This window comes from Balaenoptera musculus, chromosome 6 (assembly GCF_009873245.2).
Source record: "Balaenoptera musculus isolate JJ_BM4_2016_0621 chromosome 6, mBalMus1.pri.v3, whole genome shotgun sequence".
In the NCBI taxonomy this organism is placed as follows: domain Eukaryota; kingdom Metazoa; phylum Chordata; class Mammalia; order Artiodactyla; family Balaenopteridae; genus Balaenoptera; species Balaenoptera musculus.
In genome coordinates, this window is record NC_045790.1 from 79902274 (window position 1) to 79920790 (window position 18517).

Consider the following 18517-nt stretch of genomic DNA (forward strand, 5'->3'; position numbering starts at 1 on the left):
AGTTGGACGAGCCCCTTCCCGCCTCTGGGCCCCAATCTGTCCAGCTGTACAAGGTCTGGCACATGGAGTTAAGTCTAGTGGATGCTCTCAGGTCTCCATGACAGCCCATAAGCCCAACTTTCTTAACTGGGAGGAAGCATCTGATGAAAGACCTCCCCTCCATGGTGTTCTGGGACCTGAAACAAAAGCAGAGGGGCATGGCCACCTCCTCCACCAAAGTGGGTGTGCGGGCAAAGGAGTGGTGAAGCACCAGGGCCTGACCCTGGGTGGGCAGGCCTGGAAGCCAATGGGAGTGACAGGTCTCTGACAGCAGCACCAAGAGACCTCATCCTCCTCCGCCTGAGTCATCGCTGCCTCTCGCCTCCCCTCTCCGGAGATCAGAGCTGGAGAAGCAATTAGAGCTCAATTATCCTCACACGGGGAGAACAGACCAGGTGGAACTCACCTCAGCCACACAGCTAGTCTGTGGAGGGGCTGAAAGCCAAGCTTTGTTCCTTTGGGGAAAACAGAAAGTCTTAGTCCTGTGCAGACTGAGTGCCTCTAACCCTGAAGACATCAAGGTGAACAAATTCAGCATTAAAAGGTAGGTACTTTAAAATAATTTTCAAATTAAGAAAAAGCCAGGTCTGGAATGAAAGGATGAGGGAGAGACAGTGAATAATAGTGAGAACTTGACTACACCAGGGAGGGAAAGACCTGGCAGGCTCACATTCCCCAGGCTGCAATGACAGTTTTCCTAGTAGGGACGCTAAGGACGGCCTGAGGGTCAGGAGTGGGGCTCAGGGCCCAGGCTGGAGATCAAGGACGCGGCCCGAGGCCAGGTCCTCTCTGCACGACCTCGCCAAGGCCGCCAGGGTCTGCGTGTTGAGCCGCTTCCGGGGAGCCCCCAAAGGCTGGTCCGGGTGGGGCCCGCAGGAGCCTGCCCTCCTCCGTGGGAGGCTCCGGTTGGTCCTTATCCCCTCCTGGGTACAGTCGCGCCTCGGGAGCTCCGAGGGACCCACGCCCGCTCGGAGGCGGGGAGCGCAGTGGACGTGCGAGCCCGCCGAGCCCGCGAGCACCCCACCCCGCGGGGCGCTGAGGGGGACGCCCGGGGTCTGGATGGCTCCTCTCTGGCCGCCGGGCCCTGCGCCCTCAGTCTGGAGCTCAATACCCCCTTCTGGAAAATGGGCACAGTTATGTTTTGTGTTGATCGTAGGAGGCCCGGCTACAGGGAGGAGGGGGTGAGGGGCGGTGCGCCGCTCCCAGGCGGGAGATGACCCTCTAGCGCCACCGCGTGGCCGAGGGAGCGCATGGAGCCCGGCCGGAGGGGATGGCGATTGCAGACTTCCCAACCACCGCGAACTGAGAACCACCGCAAGGGTTTCCGAAGGGAGCAGCAAGCCAGGAACGCCGGAGCTTGGAGAACTGGTGTAATATTAAAGTAATGGCGGCTAGCAACTATTGAAGGTTTGTTACGAGGCAAACACTGTGCTTAACACTTTCTAGTCCTTTCCTCTTGTAAACTCGTATTAATCTTTTTTTTTTTAAATTAATTAATTAATTTATTTTTGGCTGCGTTGGGTCTTCGTTGCTGTGCGCGGGCTTTCTCTAGTGGTGAGCGGGGGGCTACTTTTCGTTGCGGTGCGCGGGCTTCTTATTGCGGTGGCTTCTCTTGCTACGCAGCACGGGCTCTAGGGTGCGCAGGCTCAGTAGTTGTGGCGCATGGGCTTCGTTGCTCCGCGGCATGTGGGATCCTCCCGGACCAGGTCTCGAACCCGTGTCCCCTGCACTGGCAGACGGACCCTCAACCACTGCGCCACCAGGGAAGCCCACTTATTAATCTTTGAAGCGGGTACTATTATTATTCCCATCTTACAGAGGAGGAAACTGAGGTTTAGAGAGAAGTCCACACTTGATGAAGAGAGCAGACCCATCACAACCCCCAACATTTTACAAGCTAGAGACTTGGAAATGTGGAGAGAATGTCCCAGTTTTCGGTGGAACTGAAATAATCAGGGCTTTGAAGGCCCTCCCATCCCCCAGTACGCAGCTTACTCCTGTGTCCCTGCTCCTGGGAGTGGCCTCCACCTTTCTCTCTATTTTATAAAGAATGGTATCTGTAACCACAAAGGTCAGAAGCCAAAGGACAGAGCTTTTCTTCTCTGATATCCAGGAGCCTTGGCAGAAAAATGTACTTTGGGGCTTGAGAATCAGAGACAGAGGAAAGCTGAGTAGTTACGAGCATCCTGGAAGGGTGGGAAAAATCCTACATTACAGAAGGCCTGGGTTCCAGGCCCTGCTCTGCTTCCAACTGGCTATGTGATCTTGGGCAAGTCCCTTCTCTTCTCTGGGCCTCAGTTTCCCTCCTGTACAATGTACATTCTTCTAGATGATCTAATAATCCCTTTCCTTCCCCTCACCCCCAGCCTTCCTAACCCTCTTCACACCACCCCTGCCCAAACTGGCTCTGACATTCCAGAAGCAGCCCTGAACTGAGGTTGAAGGTCTCAGGTGGGAGTTGCGACCCATCTCTGAGTTTCCTCCTGAGTTCTGGGCCCTGGCACTAGGCCCTGGCAGGGCATCTGGCCTTGGCAGCTCAGGGCCATCAGAGGGGAGAAAAACCCTGTGCCTCTGAGAAAGGCCTCTGGTGGGCCTGCATTGTGATGACCTCATCCACTCTGTGACATCATCCTCTCTCCCACCCCCACTCCTCCCTGATCAACTGCTCTGCAAACAACCATCAGTCTGAATCCCAAAGGCCTGAGAAAGTCTGTTCTCCAGTACCTGCTGCTGATCTTCTGCCTCAGCCAGCAAGAAGCACCATGAAACTGGAATTCACCGAGAAAAACTACAACAGCTTTGTGCTGCAGAACCTGAACAAACAGAGAAAACGCAAAGAGTACTGGGACATGGCCCTGACTGTGGACCACCATGTCTTCTTTGCACATCGCAATGTGCTGGCTGCGGTCTCTCCACTGGTGAAGAGTCTCATCTCCAACCACGACATGAAGACCACTGATGAGCTCTTTATCACCATTGACCCCAACTACCTGAGTCCGACCACGGTGGACCAGCTCCTGGACTACTTCTACAGCGGAAGGGTGGTAATCTCAGAGCAGAATGTGGAGGAGCTGCTTCGTGGGGCCCAGTATTTCAACACACCACGCCTTCGAATTCACTGCAATGACTTCCTGATTAAGTCCATCCGCCGTGCCAACTGCTTGCGCTACCTCTTCTTGGCTGAGTTGTTTGAGCTCAAAGAGGTATCAGACTTGGCCTACTCTGGCATTCGCGACAACTTCCACTACTGGGCCAGTCCTGAGGCCTCCATGCACTTCATGCGCTGTCCACCTGTCATCTTCGGCCGCCTGCTCCGAGATGAAAACTTGCATGTGCTCAACGAGGACCAGGCTCTCAATGCCCTCATCAATTGGGTATACTTCCGGAAGGATGAGCGGGAGAAGTATTTCAAGAAGTTCTTTAATTACATCAATCTTAATGCTGTCTCCAACAAGACACTGATGTATGCCAGCAACAAGCTGATGGGCGTGGAGAACAGCTCAGCCCACTCAACCCTGATTGAGAGTGTCCTTGTGGACCGCAAGCAGGAGAGGCCAACCAGCCTGCTGAGCTACCAGCGGAAAGGGGCCCTGCTTGATTCGGTGGTCATCCTAGGTGGCCAAAAGGCCCACGGCAAGTTCAACGATGGAGTGTTTGCTTATATCATTCAGGAGAACCTGTGGTTGAAGCTCTCAGAGATGCCCTATCGGGCAGCAGCACTTAGTGCCACCTCTGCTGGTCGCTACATCTACATCTCTGGTGGTACCACTGAGCAGATTTCAGGGCTGAAGACGGCTTGGCGGTATGACATGGATGACAACTCCTGGACCAAGTTGCCCGACCTGCCAATTGGGCTTGTCTTCCACACCATGGTGACCTGCGGGGGGACAGTGTACTCAGTGGGTGGGAGCATTGCCCCAAGGAGGTATGTCTCTAACATCTATCGCTATGATGAGCGCAAGGAGGCCTGGTGCCTGGCAGGGAAGATGAGCATCCCTATGGATGGCACAGCCGTGATCACCAGGGGTGACCGGAACCTGTACATTGTCACTGGGCGCTGCTTGGTTAAGGGCTACATCTCCCGGGTCGGGGTGGTGGACTGCTTTGACACCAACACTGGGGACGTGGTCCAGTGTATCACCTTCCCCATTGAGTTCAACCACCGGCCCCTGCTCTCTTTTCATCAGGACAACATCCTCTGCGTGTACAGCCACCGGCAGAGCGTGGAAATCAACCTGCAGAAGATAAAGGCCAACAAGACGACTACCTCAGTGCCTCTCTTGCCCAACAACTGCCCCTTGGATGTGTCCCATGCTATATGCTCCATTGGAGACAACAAGGTGTTTGTATGTGGAGGTGTCGCCACAACCAGTGATGTCCAGACAAGGGACTACACCATCAATCCAAACGCCTACATGCTGGACCAAAACTCAGGCGAGTGGAAGACCCTGGCCCCCCCACCAGAGGCACTGGACTGCCCTGCCTGCTGTCTAGCCAAGCTGCCTTGCAAGATTCTTCAAAGGATTTAAATGGCTTTTTAAGTGGGAGAATAAGTAAATGCATTATTATTCACAATTTAATGAGAGAGAGAAAGAGAAGAAGATGGCCTGTTGGTTCCTTCTTAGTCTTTGTTTGGCCCTAAAGGTGGAGATGCTGGGCTACAGCTACCCCCAGTGGGGGGAAATTCACGGCCACTCTGTCACTGGAGGGATCCAAGCTGAGGCTAGAAGAGTCCCTGATGTGTGGGATCAAGACATCTCCTGGGTAGTGGCTCCCAGTGGGTGGAAATTCAGGGCTACTCCGTCACTGGAGAGATCCAAGCTGAGGCTGGAAGGGAATCCCTGGTGGGTGAGATTGAGGCATCTCCCAGGCACTGGCCAAGGTGATGTCTGGAAGGCCCCCTATTCTATACCCCTGTAGTCACCTTGCGGGCATCTGCTAGACTGACAGTTAAAGCATTTACTTAGAGTTGTGAAGCCTCAGACTCCTCCAACACTCATTTCCCTTGAGTCTGCCTAGGAAGGCAGGGGAGGGCCAATCTCAGGTCTGGGAGAGGAGCCTCCTGGGCTGGGGAGGGGGAAGACAGTGTGAGCCAGGCTCAGGGATGTGGGCAAAGGGAGTGGGGTTGGGATGGGAGGGGAGGCAGGGTTACTTGGCTGTTGTGCTTGGCCACGCAGCTATGGTGTGTTTGTGTCTCATTTGTGGGAAAGTTGGGGGTTTACTTACAATTGTTTCCAGTAAGCAAGGTTCATTGGGAACTTTCTCCAGGAATACAAGTTCTGAGGAGCTGGGGGTGGAAGAGAGGCGAGTAATGGGAGAGAAAAAGGAAACTGCATCTCTGTTGGAGAGAAGATTGGCGATAAGGCGAGATGACGGGATGAGAGACAGGATAGTGTTGCAGTTAGGGGTCTGGACACTGGGGACAGATGGCCTGGTTCAAATACCAGTTCCATCACTTACTGGGTAATCCTGGGAAAGCTGTTGACATCTCTGTGCCTTAGTTCCCTTATCTGTAAAAGGGGGACAATAAGAGCACCTACCTCACAGGGTGATGTGATGTGCAAAATGCCTAGGACAGTCCTTGGCATATATTAAAGTGCTGTGGGAGTACTTTTTGAAAAGAAAAAAAAGAGGAGTGAGGCAAGGGTCTAGGTTCTTGGGTCCTTATATTAAGTTAGGTTCCATAAAATGTTCTTTGAGACTCCCTACCTCAAAGTCTTAGTGAGCTCTCCTCAATTCTAACTCCCTCTTCCCTTTCATTCGTGTACTTGCATATAATCCTCAACAGTTTAGAAGAAACTGACTCACGTCCTCGAACACTCTATATAATCCTCATTCACCCATTCACTCGTTCATTCATGAATTTACTTGTCCACTCATCAATTCACACACACACACACACACACACACACACACACACACACACACACCAGTCACTGAGGCCTCTCTGCAGGTCCCTGTGCCAGTGTGTATTACACTTACAGCATGGCTCATGTTAGACTAACTACATACATAAAGCCCCGCAAAGCTAGTGGCTACTGTATTATACAGTGCAGGACACTTTACATATCCTCATGGTTCAAATCTGCTCCATCCCCTGCCTTTTCCCACTCAGTCCTGCTTCACCTGCTTAGCGGCATCTTCCTGACTTCCCTGACAGGTGGCCTCCCTCTTCAAAGCCTACCCCTCTGCCCAAGTCTTACTTTCCTCCTTGCAGGCCAGGACCTTGGATGTCACAGCTGATGCGCTCTCCCCTGGAACTTCTCCCACGTTTCTCACTTCTCCAATCCTGGGCAGCCCCCGACTCTGCTCACCTCATTGCGTCCCCCAGCTGGAAGAACAGGGTCTTACAGACCCACGCAGCTAAGCCCAGCTGCCCCATCAGCACCCCACCAGGCTTGGCTGACCCCAGAGTCACCTCTTATGACATCGGATGCCATTCCCTAGTGCTGATTCTCCAACCTTCTCTGGTGTCCTGGGGCCCGGCCCTTCCTTCCTCTTTCTTCTCAGCCACTTACCTCTCATTCTGCCACCAGATCTCCAAAGAAATAGAGGTCAAATTACCTAGCACCATAAACGATCCCTTATCCCCCAGAGCTTCTGCTGCTTTTCTGCACCTCAGAGGAAAAGGTGTCCTTCCATGATTCAAAGCTGACCCCTCCCTGTCTCTCTCTTTTTTTTTTATACATTTATTTATTTTATTTTTTATTTATTTATTTTTGGCTGCATTGGGTCTTCGTTGCTGCACTCGGGCTTTCTCTAGTCGCGGCGAACGGGGGCTACTCTTTGTTGTGGTGCGCGGGCTTCTCACTGCGGTGGCTTCTCTTGTTGTGGAGCACGGGCTCTAGGCACGCGGGCTTCAGTAGTTGTGGCACACGGGCTCAGTAGTTGTGTCTCGTGGGTTCTAGAGCGCAGGCTCAGTAGTTGGGGCACACGGGCTTAGTTGCTCCACAGCATGTGGGATCTTCCCGGACCAGGGCTCGAACCCGTGTCCCCTGCATTGACAGGCGGATTCTTATACCACTGCGCCACCAGGGAAGCCCCCCTCCCTGTCTCTTCATTCTGTGACCTCACAACTTTTCAGGCTCCCCAGTGCCCGTCTCTCTCCACATCCGCTTCCTGATGTCTTCTCTTCATCCCATAAAGGTTCTCCTATCAAGGTTCTTCTATCCTGAAAACAAACCCTCCTCAGTTCTGAGGTCTGCCTCTTGCTATCTGTGCATATCTCTCCTCAGCTGAGCTTCCTAAATGTTGCTTCTGCTCTCTGGCTCCAGATCAATCTCTAACCCACTCAGTCTGGCTTCTGTTCCCACCATGCCACCAAACTGTCTACTGATGACACTGTCCTCTGTCTTTTTCTCAGCATTCTTTCTATTCCTTGCAGTACTGGACAGTATTGGGCACTCCCACCTGCAGCAGAATCACTAGAGTGCTTGCTAAAAATGGGAGATTTTTAGCATAGTGGGATTATAATTTGATATATTAACCAATGTGGCCTTTCCTTCCTCCTTCCCACATTAAAATTAGACCATGAGGCTGAAGCATCAGGGTTTATCACCTTGAGGAGGCTGACACAGCTGAATGTAGGAATCAGAGTCCAATTCTTTTGTTGCTAGGGGAACTTTAGCAATTCATAGCAGAGATTATGGTCTTGAAAGACATGACTTTTGTACTACAATCCAGGTCTTCAAACTGGGGTACATGAAGTCTTTCCAAGGGAAATTCAGACATTCATAGTTTTAAGGGAATCAGTTTCCAGATCCTCAACTTTTTCCTAAAATTGATCTGAGAATACACCTGTGGTGGAGATTTCATTCTAGCTCCCTTTTCCCATCTTCCCTTTCAAAATTATCTGTCAAACATTTTACACACACACACACAGAGCAAACTTTAACCATCCCAAATCTTCCCAGGATGCACTGCCCCGGATGCCACGTAAGGGTATAAACTGGTGTCAGTGAAGTGTCGGCGAAGACTCCTTTCATCAAGACACCAATATCCAAAGAAGAGTTTGTTGTATTTATCTGGCTTTTCTAGACAGTGTTTCTGCCAAGGTGTGAAATCTGGTGTTAGAAACTGGGGTATTTTGGTCCAAGTTGGTTTTTTCAGAAATGTTAAATAGCACAATGGTATGATGACATATTTTTAAAAGCTTTATTGAGGTGTAATTCACATACTACAATTCACCCATTTAAAGTATAGAATTCAATGGCTCTTATATATTTACAGAGTTGTACAATCATTGCCACAATCAATTTTAGAACATTTTCATCGCTCCAAAAAGAAACCTTGTACCCCTTACCTATAACACTCCAACCCCCTCATTTTCCCAGCCCTAGGCCACCACTAATCTACTTTCTGTCTCTATGGATTAGCCTATTCTAGACATTTCATATAAAATATGACCTTTTTTCTAGCTCTCACTTAGCATAATGTTTTCAAGGTTCATCCATGTTGTGGCATGTGCCAGTACTTCATTCCTTCTTACAGCTGAATACTATTCCATTGTGAGGTTATACCACATTTTATGTATCCATTTATCAGTTAGTTGATGGACATTTGGGTTGTTTCCACTTCTTGGCTATAATGAATAGTGCTCTATGAACATTTGTGTACAAGGTTTTGTGTTCACATATGTTTTCATTTCTCTTGGGTATATACATAGGAATAGAATTTTTAGATCAAATTTTAACTCTATGTTTAACCATTTGTGGAACTGCCAGACTGTTTCCCAGAGGAGCTGCATCATTTTACATTCCCACCTACCATCTATGAGGGTTCTAATTTTTCTGCACCCTCACCAACACTTCTTATTATCTGTCTTCCCAAATATAGTCATCCTAGTGGGAGAATGTAACATCTCATTGTGGTTTTGATTTGTATTGCCCTGATGCCTAATGATGCTGGATATCTTTTCAGGGACTTTTTTTTTTTTTTAACTAATTTATTGTTTATTTATTATTTTATTTTTGGCTGTGTTGGGTCTTTGTTTCTGTGCGAGGGCTTTCTCTAGTTGCGGCAAGCGGGGGCCACTCTTCATCGCGATGCGTGGGCCTCTCACTATCGCGGCCTCTCTTGTTGCGGAGCACAGGCTCCAGACGCGCAGGCTCAGCAGTTGTGGCTCACGGGCCTAGTCGCTCCGCGGCATGTGGGATCCTCCCAGACCAGGGATCGAACCCGTGTCCCCTGCATTGGCAGGCAGATTCTCAACCACTGCGCCACCAGGGAAGCCTCAGGGGCTTATTTTTGATTACAGTTGTTTAATAACCTTGCCTCTTCTGTGCTCAACTGTTAGCAGAGAAAGTATTACTCTTGAGGAAGAGTTCTGTGAAGACAAAACAAAGATAGCATGGCTCAGAACATGACGGTTGTAGCGCATTATTTCATTCAGGCCACAGAATCATGACAAGTCTCTATGCCTTCCTACCTAGCCATCTATCTTAGAATATTTAAGATTTTTTAAAGTATGTTAGAAAATATCCACTACCAAGCATGTCCTCTCTGCATTTTCACCATTCTCAGTAATAAGAAAGCACTCCCATTCTCCTTGGTCTATTTGCATATTTGGTACCATTTAAAGGATGACATAAAAAGTTCCACATTTATTTTCTTTTTTTTTTAATCTTTTAAAAAATTTATTATTTAATTTATTTATTTTTCGCTGCGTTGGGTCTTCGTTGCTGCGCGCGGGGTTCTCATTGCGGTGGCTTCTCTTGTTGCAGGGCGGGCTCTAGGCACGTGGGCTTCAGTAGTTGCGGCGCATGGGCTCAATAGTTGTGCCTCGCGGGCTCTACAGTGCAAGCTCTGTAGTTGTGGCACACAGGCTTAGTTGCTCCGTGGCATGTGGGATCTTCCCGGACCAGGGCTCGAACCCATGTCCCCTGCATTGGCAGGCAGATTCTTAACCACTGCACCACCAGGGAAGTCCCCCACATTTACTTTCAAAAGAACAGTGTTATATCTTTGAGCAAAAGTAAATATATCAACTGTAAGTTAGAACGCTTATTGGGAATTCCTTGGCACTCCAGTGGTTAGGACTCCGCCCTTTCACTGCTGAGGGCCTGGGTTCAATCCCTGGTCGGTGAACTGAGATCCCTCAAGTGCGCAGCATGGCCAAAAAAATTAAAATTAAAAAAATCAAAACAAAATTTGGGACTTCCCTGGTGGTCCAGTGGTTAAGACTCTGTGCTTCCACTGCCGGCGGCGCGTCTCTGATCCCTGGTCGGGAAACTAAGATCCCACATGCCGTGCAGTGCGGCCAAAAACAATTTTTTTAAATTTTATTATTAGAATGCTTTATTCAGACTTGTAAGAAACATTTAAAACCTTTTTTGTTAGGGATATAACACACATAGAAAAGTGACAATACATAATTGTATAGCTTAACGAATTATTGTAAATATTGTAAATATCCATGTAACCACTATTGAGTTCAAGAAATAGAATGTTGCCAATACGTCAAAAGTCTCCTATGTGGCCCCCTTCCTGATTATATCCCTTCTCTCCCCTCTGACCTTTATGATAATGCCTTCCTTGCTTTTCTATATAGTTTACCATCTAAGTAAGCATTTCTAATACACAGATTAGTTTAGCCTGTCCTTGAACTTTACATAAGAGAATTGTACAGTGTGAATTATTTTGTGTCTGGCTTCTTTCAGTCAAATTGTTTTCACAGTTGATCCATGTTGTTGTATGTAGGTGTAGTTCTTCCCATCCCTCTTCTATATAGTTTTCTGTCATATGAATGTATCCTTTCATTTATCCAGTCTCCTGTTGATGGACATCTGGGTTGTTTCCCATTTGGACAATTACAGGCAATGCTATTCTTGTGAATGTATCTTGGTGCACGTGTACTCAAGTTTATCTGGGACATATACCTAGCAGTGGAATTGCTGTCTTCATTTCTAGATAATGCCAAACTATTTTGCAAAGTGATTGTGCCAATTTACATTGCCATCAGCAGTACATGAGAAGTCCTGTTGTTTCTACATGCTTGCCAGTACTTGGTATTGTCCGACTTTTATTATCGCCGATCAGATTATGAAGTATTATCTCCATGCAGTTTTAATTTGCATTCTCTTGATTGATAATTATAGGTTAAGCACCTTTTAATGTTTACTGGACATTTGGATTTCCTCTTTTGTGAAATCTGTGCTTTTTTCTATTTGGTTGACTATTTTCTCTTTTTGACTTGTTGGAATTCTTAATATAGACTGGATATGAGTCCTTTACCAGTTTCAAATGTGGTAAATATCTTCTTCCACTCTGTGGCTTGCCCTTTCTCTCATAATGGTATATTTTAATTTTAGTTAGTCTGATTTGTCTTTTTGTTTTTGGTTACTGCTCGTGATACTTGAGGAAACCATTCTCTACCCAGAGGACACGAATATCCCATGTGGATATATAATTGTCCCAGTACCAATTTTCCCACTTCTCTGCAGTGCCGACATGCTTATGAGCTCTCTTATTCCATTAGTCTATCCGTCTGACCTTATGCCAGTACCACAGCCTCCATTTCTATAGCTTTAACATATCCTATACAGTTTAGAATTCATTTGTCAAGATCAATTTGGATTTTGGTTGTGATTGCAATGAATTTACAGATCAATTTAGGAAAATTTCATATATTTAGAATATCAGTTTTTAAAATTCACGGAGGTGGTATGTTTCCATTTTGGGGAGTCTTCTTTAATTCCTCTTAAAGTTTTATACTTTGTAGAGGTCTTACACAACTTTTGTTAGATTTATTCCTAGGTATTTGATGTTTTAAAATTAACAAATGTTATTAAAATATATATAGTTATGTATATTATATATAATATTCTTTTAAAAATATGTAGTATTCTTTTAAAAATTCATTTCCTCTTTTTATAGTTAGTCTATAGAAATACAGTTGATTTCTGTATATTCATTATGTATTTAGCAGATTGTAGGAGATGTTTAGATATTCTAGATGTGAGCCCTTTATCAGTTGTACATGTGGTAAATATCTTCTCTCCACTCAATATGAATCACAGCTCTAAATGTAAAATGTAAAACTACAAAACTTCTGGAAGAAAACATGGACAAAATCTTTGTAATTGGGGGTTAAGCAAAGATTTCTTAAATATGACACCAAAAGCATGATCCGTTTAAAAATTGGTAAATTGGACCTCATCAAAATGAAAAACTTTTGCTCTGGGAAAGGCGCTGTTAAGGGGATGAAAAGACAAGCCGCATATTGAAGAAAATATTTGCAAATCACCTATCTGACAAAGGACTTGTATCCAGAATATAGAAAGAATTTGTAATAATTTATTTGGAGATATTTCCATAGTTTCCATATACACAATTATATCATGTATAAATAATGACTTGTTTTTTTTTAAGGAAGTTCCCTCTATTCCAAGTTGCTAAAAGCTTTTATTGTGATAGATGTTGAATTATCAAATATTTTTCTGAATCTATTGAAATGAGCATGTTTTTTCCTTGTTTTAGGACAATTCACTTTTATTAATTTGTCAATGTAAAACCATCCATTCATTCCTGGGATAAACCTAACTTGCTTATGACATATTACATATATTTTTTTATATAAAATACAATATACATTTATATAATTATTAGCCTCAGTAATTATATAATTTCTTTAAAATATTACCGGATTCCATCCACTATATATTCACTCAGGTTTTTATTTGTAAAGTTCTCATATGGAGCTATTGTAAACGGTATTTTCAATTTTTTAGTTTCTAATAATACACTGCTAGTACTATATAGAAATACAATTGATTTTTGTGTGTCGACCATATACCTTGCAACTTTGCTAAACTCACTTATTTTAGGAGTTTATTGGGTAGATTTCTTGAAATTTTCTATGTGGACAATCATGTCATCTACAAATAGGGACAAATTTATTTCTTCCTCTCTAATCTGTATGCCTTTTATGTCTTTTTCTTGTCTTGCTCTGCTGGCTAGGACTTCCAGTACAATGTTGAATAGGAATGATGAGTGGGAACATCTTTGACTTATCCCTGATCCTAGGGGGAGAGCATTCAGTCTTTCACCATTAAATAGGTTTTTCATAGATGTCCTTTATCAGGCTGAGGAAGTTCTGCTCCATTCCTAGTTTGCTGAGATTTTATAATATATATATTATACATATATATTATATATATATATAATATATATATTATATATATATAATTTATTAAAATGTTTTTACTAGCTATAGGAATATACAGTTCTATTTCTCCTCGTGTTATTTTTAAGTTGTATTTTCTAGGAATTTCTCTTTCATTTACATTTTCAAATTTATTAACATACAATTGTCTGTATATACTTTTATGATCTTTATAATCTCTTTAGACTCTTCAGTGATCCTATTTTTATTCCTGATTTTGAATTTTTAAAAAACTTTTATCAGTCTCACATAGGTGCCTTTATGACTTTGGATAGTCAGTAGTTTCTTAGATATTACCAAAAACATAAATGACCATCATAAAAATTAAAAACTTTTGTGCCTCAAAGGACACCATCAAGAAAGTGAAAAGACACAAATGGAAAAAATATTTGAAAAGCACATATATGACAAGGAACTTGTATTAGAATATATAAGGAAGTCTTACAACTCAGTAATAAAAGGGAAAAAAAGCAATTTAAAGATGGGCAAAGGATCTGAATACATTTCCTCAAAGAAGATACACACATAGCCAACATGCACATGAAAAGATGCTCAATATCATTAGCCATCAGTGAAATGCAAATCACAACCACAATGAGATGCCACTTCATACCCACTAGGATGGTTATAATAATTTTTTTTTTTTAAATTTTTGGCTGTGTTGGGTCTTTGTTGCTGTGCGCAGGCTTTCTGTAGTTGTAGCAAGTGGGGGGGCTACTCTTTGTTGCAGTGCGCGGGCTTCTCATTGCAGTGGCTTCTCTTGTTGTGGAGCACGGGCTGTAGAGCACACGGGCTTCAGTAGATGCGGCACGTGGGCTCAGTAGTTGTGGCTCACAGGCTTAGATGCTCCGCAGTATGTGGGATCTTCCTGGACCAGGGCTTGAACCTGTGTCCCCTGCATTGGCAGGCGGATTCTTAACCACTGCGCCACCAGGGAAGCCTAGGTTATAATAATTTTTTAAAAAAACAGATATGAAATATTAGTGAGAATGTGGAAAAACTGGAACCCTCAAACAATGTTGGTAGGAATGTAAAATAGTACAACCACTTTGGAAAACAGGTCTGGCAATTTCTCAAATGATTAAACATGCAGTTACCATATGACCCAGTAACATATATACTGGGTATACATACCCATTAATTTCATTCCTAGGTATGCATACTCAAGATAAATAAAAACGTATATGCACACAAAAACTTGTACGTGAATGTTCATAGCGGTATCATACATAATAGTTAAAAAGTTGAAATAACCCAAATGCTCGACTCATAAATAAATAAATGTAGAATATCCATATAGTGGAATATTATTAAGCCATAAAAAGGAATGAAGTACTCACACATGGTACAACATGGATGAACCTTGAAAACATTATGCTAAATGAAAGAAGCCAGTCACAAAAGACCACATGTTGTATAATTCCATTTTTATGAAATGTCCACAATAGGCAACTCTACAGAGACAGAAAATAGAAAATTAGTTGTTGCCTAGAGCTGGGGGATTTGAGAGTACTGAGAAGTAGAGACTGAAAGTACAAAGTTTCTTTTGGGGGTAATAAAAAGTTTCTAAAATTGATAGTGGTGATAGATGCACAATTCTGTGACTATACTAAAAGCCACTGAATTGTATACTTTAAATGGGTGAATTGTATGGTATGTGAATTTTACCTCAATAAAGTTATTAAAAAGATACCATGCCTCTGTCTCGGTCATTCTTTCTTTCTTGGATTGCTCACTCTGGAGGATGTCAACTTCTGTGTCATGAGCAACCTTTTGGAGAGGCCCATGTGGCAAGGAACTGAGACTTCCTGACAACAGCCATGTGAGACAACCTCATGGGAGATGCCCCTCAGATTCCTGACCCTCAAAAACTATGTGAAATAATAAATGTTTGTTATTTTAAGGTACTAAATTCTAATTACACAACAATAGATAATACAAGCCCATCAAGATTTTTAAGACATGATGTTCTAATAAAATTTTACTTTTTCTATTTAGTAATATTTAGTAATTATAAAATTTTCTGGTATATTTTGTTGCTTTGGTTAAATGTATACTACTAATAATGATGTCAATGCAAAACAAAATTTTAACATTCAGAGCCTTATTATGGTCATAGGATATTTTAAACAGTTAATTATATTACATATTTTTGTTACCAGGAAGTATGATAGGGGCAAGTGTTGGAATGGTAGTATGTGTTCATGGAGCAAAAGTAAGAATCTGAAATTTAATATTAATGAAAAGCTTTATCATTTTTTAATGGATTATGGTATCAAATCACTATGGTATTTAGATGCTACCAGATACATTTAAAAGAGCAATGCAATGATTTTATTTGAAAGGATCACTATTACAAGATATGAGAAATTATATCCCTTGCAACTAATTAAGTTATGAAAAAAATTAGATGTCAATTTAAAAACGCACAAGAGGCATGTAGATTTTAACAGTTCCTTTAGGGAGCGTTTCTTTTTTTTTCTTTTTATCTTGCTTGGAGTTCATGGTGATTCTCTTAAATCTGTGGTTTGATTTCCTTTACCAATTTTGGGAAATTCTTAGCCATTTTCTCTTCCAACATTGCTCCATTCTTTCTCTATTCTCCTTGCTAAAATTTTTTTTTAATTAATTAATTAATTTTTGGCTGTGTTGGGTCTTCATTGCTGCGTGTGGGCTTTCTCTAGTTGTGGTGAGCGGGGGGCTACTCTTTGTTGTGGTGCGTAGGATTCTCATTGTGGTGGCTTCTCTTGTTGTGGAGCATGGGCTCTAGGCGTGCAGGCTTCAGTGGGTGTGGCATGCGGGCTCAGTAGTTGTGGCTCACAGGCTCTAGAGCACAGGCTCAGTAGTTGTGGCGTACAGGCTTTGTTGCTCCACGGCATGTGGGATCTTCCCGGATGAGGGCTCAAACCCGTGTCCCCTGCATTGGCAGGCAGATTCTTAACCACTGAGCCACCAGGGAAGTCCTCTCCTTGCTAAAATTACATTATAAAACCTGTCCCTCATATCCCATGTTTTTTATGCTCTTTTCTGTGGTTTTCATCCTTTTGATTCTGTTTCAGCTTGGATATTTTTCTGCTCTGTTTTCTGGTTCACTAATTCTCTTTTCAGCTATGTCTAATCCACTATTAAACCTATCCATTGAACTCTTAATATCAGATACTGTAAATTTTAGTTCTCAAAATTTTAAACTGCTGAAATTCTCATTATTTTAATTCCTTGAAGTCTTTAATCATAGCTAGTTTAAAGTCTAGGTCTGATAACTCCATTATCTGAATCCTCTGGAATTTCTATCATATGCCTGTCCTTGAAAATATTTCTGAACATGTTTTGTCTTTTCATGCTTATTTATTTTTGGATGAAATTTTTTTCTGTTAGAGAGAGTTTACTCTTGCTTTTGGCAGGCAGCTCTAAGGTAAGGGCACTAGAAAGCCTGGATCACTTTAATTCAATCAAGGCCTTTTCCCCCTTTATTCCTAGTAGGTAGCCCTTTGGGGTCCCAACAAAAAGCCTGGTACATTTATCAGGGCCCCTTCTTCTTGGTAGGCCCTCAACTATTTTCTTCTCCCAGCCTTGTTTATTGAAAACTCTACTCAGCTTCTCAGCCTCTGCTTTTACAAGTAACAGTCTCCTTGAGAGGAAAAATGGCTCCAAATGTTAGGCTCACTTTTCTTGGCTTCCCTCCCCTTCTAGAACTTTGGCCCACAATTCCTCACTGCTTTGGTAGTCCTCTGATGCCTTCAAAGATTTTTAAAACTTTTTGCCCAGATCTTCTAGTTGTTTTCAGCAGAACAGTTGGCCCAAAACAACTTGCCCACCATTGCTGGAATTAGATCTACCTCTCTCCTGAACTTCAGACTTAGATTTCCAATATCCTGTGGAATGTCTCCTGAATATCCCACAGGTCCCTCGTGCTCAGTATGTCCACACTGAACTCTTCATTTGTCTCATCTCCTCCCATTCCACACAACCGGCTTTTCCTGTTGTGGCTATTTCTGTTCGTGGTTTCACAAGCTATAAAAGTTATCTGTGAATCTCCTCTCTCTCTCTGTGCCTCCTCTCTCTGCTATTACTTACCAAGTATTATACTATGTATATTACCTCCATTATTTTCCTTCCACCTGAGCCCACTGCTCTGTTTCCTAGAATATCATACTTGGCCCCCTGCATCTCCCTCCTGAACCACTGCAGCAGTCTTTCCTAACTGTCCTCCCTGCTTTCAGAACCCTCTGCCATGCTAACTGCCTGAGCTGCCAGAAGATTCTTCCAGAACAGGGTTCTGACCAAGTCATTGGCCAGGTAATGTCCATCAAAGGCTCCCCACAGCTTCTTCAAATTTAGTAATAATCCTCACCTGGGCTCTCAAGTCCTCCATGATTTGACTCCAACACACTTTCTTCAGCTGTATCCATTTACTTTCCTGATCTTCCATCACGTAGCCAAATCACTTCCCAGAGCACAGCCTGCCTTTCTTCCTCTCCCTCATATATATCTCACAACCCTTCTCCTTTGAGATCCATCTCAAATGCCACTCCATTCCAGCAACAAATATTTATTGAACACCTGCTATGTGCCAGGTATAATGCTAGACCCTAAGAATACAAAGATAAGTAAGGCATACATGGCCCCTGCCCTCACCTAAAGGTCTAGTGGGAGAGATAGACACTGCACTTATCTCCCATATGAAACTTTTCTAGGACTTCTCAACCAAATGTGACTCGCCTCCCTTCCATCCTTTCAGTTCTTTGCTTGCTCACCAATGCCCTCTCCACACCCCTACCATATCACCATCTGCACCTATCTTAGAGTAATTTGTATGCATTTCTTACCACCCTTCTTCTGGATCAGATACTTTTTGGCTTTAGGGAGTGGGGTCTGAGTCTTAACCCCTCAACCAAGACCCATCAGACGTCACTGTGTGGCCCTTGGTCCGGCTCTGGCAGAGTGCTGAGGAAAGATCCTGCACAGTCCAATCTCTGCCTCTCCCTAGAACCAAGGGTTCTTCCCAGCTGTGTCACCCAGTACTTCCCTCTCCCCATCTCTCCCACTCCAGGCCAGGAGCTCCCCTCCTTGTGTATACTTCTAACTACCTTCTGGATATCACCTAAATCTTCTTCTCTGTCTCCTGGCAATTAACTGGAACTCCCCCAGAGAGCATAAATTAGTGGCTTTGGTGAATTCAGGTATGATTTATGATCTCATCCTTTCCCCCTGCAACTCTCCCAGTCCCTACATCTTGTGGTAGGTAGGGACTTCCCATCAGTGCTCCCTGGATCATCCAACTCCACATCACTGCCCTGCCCAGACCTTCATCATGCC

The 18517-nt window shown here is 44.0% G+C and overlaps 1 protein-coding gene across 1 annotated transcript; it reads left to right on the plus strand.

The window, feature by feature from the left end:
• Nucleotides 1-2714: 2714 nt before the first annotated feature.
• Nucleotides 2715-4659, plus strand: CCIN (calicin). Its single transcript, XM_036856553.1, has one exon. It carries the CDS (start codon nucleotides 2802-2804, stop codon nucleotides 4566-4568), a length of 1767 nt encoding a protein of 588 aa, XP_036712448.1. The 5' UTR covers nucleotides 2715-2801; the 3' UTR covers nucleotides 4569-4659.
• Nucleotides 4660-18517: the final 13858 nt, after the last annotated feature.

Excerpts from the sequence above, each read along its gene's own strand:
- CCIN (XM_036856553.1), top strand. The coding sequence starts at position 2,802 with ATGAAACTGGAATTCACCGAGAAAAACTACAACAGCTTTGTGCTGCAG.